This window comes from Alligator mississippiensis, chromosome 7, assembly GCF_030867095.1.
Source record: "Alligator mississippiensis isolate rAllMis1 chromosome 7, rAllMis1, whole genome shotgun sequence".
Classification (NCBI taxonomy): domain Eukaryota; kingdom Metazoa; phylum Chordata; order Crocodylia; family Alligatoridae; genus Alligator; species Alligator mississippiensis.
This window is the reverse complement of record NC_081830.1, coordinates 57,841,427-57,846,774: the sequence shown is the minus strand read 5'-3', so window position 1 is coordinate 57,846,774 and position 5,348 is coordinate 57,841,427. Positions and strand designations below refer to the sequence as shown.

Below are 5,348 nucleotides of genomic sequence, written 5' to 3'. Positions count from 1 at the left end.
GTCTTCTGCCGCACCACTCAGCAATCCCTGTTGGGGGTTCCCATCAGCCCCGCCCTTGTTACCTCCTCTCCGGGGCTTCCCTGCCAGCTCGCCAGTTGGTGCCGGGTTGCCCATCGATGCCGGCTTACAGAACCGGCGGAGGCATTGACGGGCAAGCCGAACTATCAATCTAGCCTCCAGGGTTCATGACAACCCTGGAGGCTGCCTCGAAGGGGAACCCCTCCACTGAGGTAGCATTCGAAGCCGTGGCAGGAGAGTTAAGGGGATCCCCAGACGTCAGCTGGGGTAGCCTTTGGGGTACATTCGCAAGCCCGGGACAGGCTAGATTGATAGTCCGGCTTGCCCATCAATGTCTCCAGTTCTGTAACCGGCTTTGCTGCCTCTGCCTCCGTTGGCCTCATTGCCGGTGCTGCTGCCGGCTCCGCTGCTGGCTTCTCTGCTGATGCTGCTGCCGATACCTCTGCTGGCTCCTCTGCCGGTACTGCTGCCAGCTCCACTGCCAGTGCTGCTGCCGGCTCCACTGCTGGTGCTGCTGCTGGTACCTCTGCTGGCTCCTCTGCCGGTGCTGCTGGCAGCTCTGCTGCCGGCTCCACTGCTGGTGCCTCTGCTGGCTCCACTGCTGGCTTCTCTGCTGGCTCTGCTGCCGGCTCCGCTGCTGGTGCCTCCGCCGGTTCTGCTGCCGGCTTCTCTGCCAGCTTCACTGTCAGCGCTGCTGTTGGCTCCGCTGCCAGCGCCTCCGCCGGCTCTGCTGCTGGCTCCTCTGCTGGCTTCGCTGCCGGTGCCTCCCCAGGCTCCACCCCCACCGTCCCGGGCTGCCCAACACAGCAGCTGCGCCCCTCGGGGTGTGGGCTTTCCCGTTGAGCCGCCACTCACCAGCACACCTCCTGCGCCCTCAGGGCAGCCTTTTGTCTTCGCTGGGTGGCATCTCCAGCTGACATCACCCGGCCCCAGCTGAATATGAGTGCAGCTGATGAACTGCGTGGGTGGTTTCACCGTGCGCGTTTCCCCACGCCTTTCGGACCCTGCAGGAGGTAAGTGGGAGCTTTCTTTCACTTTGGCCTGGGGTCCTCCTGTAACCCCGGCTCCCTTGGGACACAACCCCCACCTCAAGATGCCTTAGAGCACCCTGGTATCCTTTCCCCGAGTTGTACCTGGTGGGCTGGTAAGCCCCTTAGTTTGATTTTCCAAGTCTTCGGCCTGATCTTCGCCTTTGCACCTAGATAGAAAATCCACCACCATATTATTTTTTCCTGGTCAGTGTATTATCTGGAATTTATATGGCTGAAGGGCCAATGCCCATCGGGTAATCTGGGCATTGTCGGTCTTGGCTGTGCTTAGCCATCTTAGGGGGGCATGGTCCGTCACCAGTTTAAACTCCCGGCCCAGCAAATAGTATCTAAAATGGTCCATTGCCCACCGAATTGCCAAGCATTCACATTCTATCATTGCATACCTCTCCTCCGCCGGTAGCAGCTTGCGGCTGGCGTATGCCACGGGCCTCTCGGTATCTCCTTCCTTCTGGGTGAGGATGGCACCTACTGCCGTCTCTGAGGCGTCGGTCTGTAAAATAAAGGGTTTCTTGAAGTCAGGTGTGTGTATTATAACATCCTCACATAGTGCCTGTTTCAACCTCTCAAAACTTTGTGTTATCTCTTCTGTCCATCTTACTATCCCAGTTCTCCACCTTTTAAGCGCCTCAATCAGGGGTGTTGCCAATTCTGAGAAGTCCAGAGCAAATCTCCGATAATAATTGGTCAATCCTAAGAATGACCAGAGCTGGTGACAATTTTGGGGGGCTGTAAAGTTTTGGATGATCTCTACCTTGTCTGACAGGGGTCTAATCATGCCCCTACCGACCAAAAACCCTAAATACTTTGTCTCCTTTTGGGCCAGCACACATTTCTGAGGGTTTGCCATGAGGCCCACGTGCTTCAGTTCTGAAAAGATGGCCCTAAGAGCTCTTTTATGCTGTGCCCAGGTCTGAGAGTATATGACGATGTCGTCCATGTATGCAGCTGCATATTCGGCGTGGGGCGCTAAGATCTGGTCCATCAAGCGTTGGAATGTCGCAGCAGCTCCATGCAGCCCGAAGGGCATTCTGACAAATTCATAGAGCCCCCACAGGGTACCGAATGCCGTCTTTGGTCACTCTTCCTGGGCTATTGGGATTTGCCAATACCCCTTCATGAGGTTCAGGGTAGATATGTACTGTGCATCCCCTATTCTCTCTACTAATTCTGCCACTTGGGGCATGGGGAACGCATCAAAGACCGCCAAGGCATTCAACCGTCTGTAGTCAATACAAAGTCTCAGCGATCCATTCGGTTTATGCACCGGAACCAGAGAACTCCTCCAGGGGTTCCTTGAAGGCCGAATTACTCCTTGCTTTAACATCGAGTCAACCTCTTCGTGCACGGCTTTTAGGAGATGGTGGGGAATAGGCCTCCATCTTTCCCTTACTATTGCCCCCAGCAGGGTCTTTATAGTGTGGACAGTGTTCCAAACCCAGCCAGGGTCTCTCAGAACTCTTCTATCAGGTCTAGCATTTCCTTCCTCTGAAAAATGGACAACTTCTCCCCGATTCTGACTAAGGCTCCTTCCTCAGAGGGCACAGTCCCTCTCCTTAACCCCTGGGGCCCCAGGTCCTCATTATCGGCCTCTGAAAAGGCAACCCACCCTTCGGGTTCTTGTCATTCTTGAAGTAGGTTTACATGGAAAATTTGTTTCTCTCAAAGATGGCGGGGCCGATGTACCTCATAGTCCACTGGTCTGACCCGCCAGAGTATCTCGAATGGCCCCTGCCACTGAGTCAGGAACTTACTCATAGACATGGGGAAAAGTACCAACACCCTCTGTCCTGGCTCAAACACCCGCTCCTTGGCGCGGCCATCATATTTTCTTTCTGGCGGGCCTGAGCTTCCCTCAGATTCTCGTGGGCTAGGTCCCGGGCCACCCTTATTCTCTGCTGGAATTCCCATTGGTATGTCGTTGGCTCTTGAACAGGCCCTCCATCTCGTTCCCATTCCTCTCTCAGGACTTGTAACAGGCCCCTGGGGTGATGTCCTAAAACTAGCTCAAATGAAGAAATCTTTGTACAGTCTTGAGGGGTGTCTCTGAGAGTCAACAATACTAAGGGCAGAAGGAGATCCCATTTCCGGGGGTCCCCTTGAACGCAGCGTCTCAATATTCGCTTTTGTACACCACCCTCGAGCCTCTGGACATAAAATTCCTTCCTGTTCGGTTAAAATCTCTTGTGGGACCCCCATCCTAGCTATCCATTTCATCAACACCTCTGCAACACGGGGAGCGGTCACAGCTCATAAAGAAATGGCTTCCGGTACCGAGTTGCATAATCCACCATAACTAATATGTGTTGGTGGCTGGAACTGCTACAGGGAAGCGGTCCTATGACGTCTAGGGCTATCCGCAAGAAGGGGGTGTCTATAATAGGCATGGGTTGGAGAGGAGCCCTGGCAGGACATTCGGTCCTCATCTTTTGACATTAAGGGCACGCCGCACATCGTCGGACTACCTCCTCCCCCATCCCAGGACAAAAGAACCACCGGCTCACCTTCGCAAGGGTCTTGTCCTGTCCTAAATGCCCTCCCACGGGGCTTGCGTGTGCCAATCGCCAGATAATCTGATGAAGTCGGGTCAGCACCACCAGTTGCACATCCGTGGTGCCCTCCCACCTGTGCCCTTGTATGCAGCAAAGGAGATTGCTCCTTACCTTGAAGCAGGGCAGTCCCTCAGGCAGCGATGCAGAGACGTCTCTGGAGTCCTGCTCTCGAAGTGTCCCGAGCTCTTGGTCTTCCTCTTGCACTTCCCAAAATTGCAAGCTGCTGGTGAAATCGCTGAGGTCCAATCCTTCAGCCTCATCGGTCAACTCCCTGTCTTCCTCCATTTCCACCAGCAATTCTTCGTGGTTCCAAATCTTTTTGCATGCCCATTCCACGTCCCTCACTCGGTCTAGAACGTCATATACTGGCATCCAGTCTCGACCCAGTAGCATTTCGCATGCCAACTGGGGCACTACCCCCACCAGGAGTTCTCCCTAGTGCTCCATCACACGTAGGAGGATCCATTGCTACTCTATACACCTGGTTCCCCCATGGAGGCAGGCCACCTTCACGGGGGGGGGGGGCCTTCCGTCCACCTTGCGGACGTACCATGTCAGATCTTACCATGAACTGGGCACATCCCGAGTCCAGGGTTGCTTGCACGGGGTGCCCATCCACCCAGGCCTTGACGATGGGGTGACTCCAGGTCCCATTTTCCTCACCAACCGCATAACTACAATCCATTGGTTCACCAGCTTCAGGACCCCTCCGCCAGTCTGTTGGGGCTCTCGACCTGTCGGCGGAGATCCAGCGTTCGGTGGACTGGCTGAGGCATTCCCGTGAGAAGTGCCCGTTCTGTCCACACCGAAAACATACAGTGTCCCTGGTAGCCCCACGGCTGGGAGGACACCGTTGCTCGGGTTCCTTTGGGGGCACTGCAATGGGTCCTGGGTTCCTTCTCTCCCTGGGATAGCTTGCTTCCGAGGCAGTAAAAGCCTCTGCCAATTTCAGGGCTTCTTCACAGGTCCAGGGGGAGTGTTGGCATACCCAGCATTGTGTCCTTTCCTCCAAATCATTTTGGAATTGTTCGAGGATGATCTGGTCCGCCAGGGCTTCTCTATCGGGTCCCGCTGGGCTTACACATTTATCCAAGATGTCTCGCAGCAGCTGTAGCAACACCCGTGGCCATCTCTCGTCGGGCCCTTTCTTGGCAAGGAACAGGCGGCGATAATGTTCCAGGTTGATTTCCAACCTATATAGGATGGTCTCACGCGCTCATAGTCCCTTGCCCGTCGATGCCTCCACCGGATCTGTAACCGGCTTCGCTGCCTCTGCTTCCATTGGCCTCACTGCTGGGGCTGCTGCCGGCTCTACTGCCGGCTTCTCTGCCTGTGGTGCTGCTGCCAATGCCTCTGCCGGCTCCGCTGCCAGTGCTGCTGCTGGTACCTCTGCCAGCTCCTCTGCCGGTGCTGCTGCTGGCTCCGCTGCTGGTGCCTCCACCGGCTCCACTGCTGGCTTCTCTGCTGGCTCCGCTGCTGGTGCCTCCACCAGCTCTGCTGCCAGCTTCTCAGTTGGCTTCGCTGTCGGCACTGCTGTCAGCTCTACTGCCAGTGCCTCTGCCAGCTCTGCTGCCAGTTCCTCTGCCGGTGCCTCCCCAGGCTCCGCTCCCACCATCCCGGGCTGCCTGACGCAGCAGGTGCGCCCCTCAGGGTGTGGGCTTTCCCGTCAAGCCTCTGCTCACCAGCACACCTCCTGTGCCCTCAGGGCAGCTTTTTGTCTCTGCCAGGT

General features: G+C 56.2%; 1 protein-coding gene across 1 annotated transcript; it reads right to left on the bottom strand.

Annotated features, from left to right (window-relative positions):
- Positions 1-321: 321 nt before the first annotated feature.
- Positions 322-4,989, bottom strand: LOC132251921 (probable GH family 25 lysozyme 3). Its single transcript, XM_059731861.1, has 3 exons — positions 1,454-4,989; positions 1,152-1,216; positions 322-1,022 (listed from the first exon to the last, which is right to left on the bottom strand). Exons 1-3 carry the CDS (start codon positions 2,095-2,097, stop codon positions 322-324), a joined length of 1,410 nt encoding a protein of 469 aa, XP_059587844.1. The 5' UTR covers positions 2,098-4,989.
- Positions 4,990-5,348: the final 359 nt, after the last annotated feature.

Excerpts from the sequence above, each read along its gene's own strand:
- LOC132251921 (XM_059731861.1), bottom strand. The coding sequence starts at position 2,097 with ATGCCCTTCGGGCTGCATGGAGCTGCTGCGACATTCCAACGCTTGATG. Across the intron at positions 1,217-1,453 it reads CTGCTACCGGCGGAGGAGAG|GTGCAAAGGCGAAGATCAGG; the intron begins GTATGCAATGAT and ends TTTTCTATCTAG. Across the intron at positions 1,023-1,151 it reads GGGGCTTACCAGCCCACCAG|GGTCCGAAAGGCGTGGGGAA; the intron begins GTACAACTCGGG and ends TACCTCCTGCAG.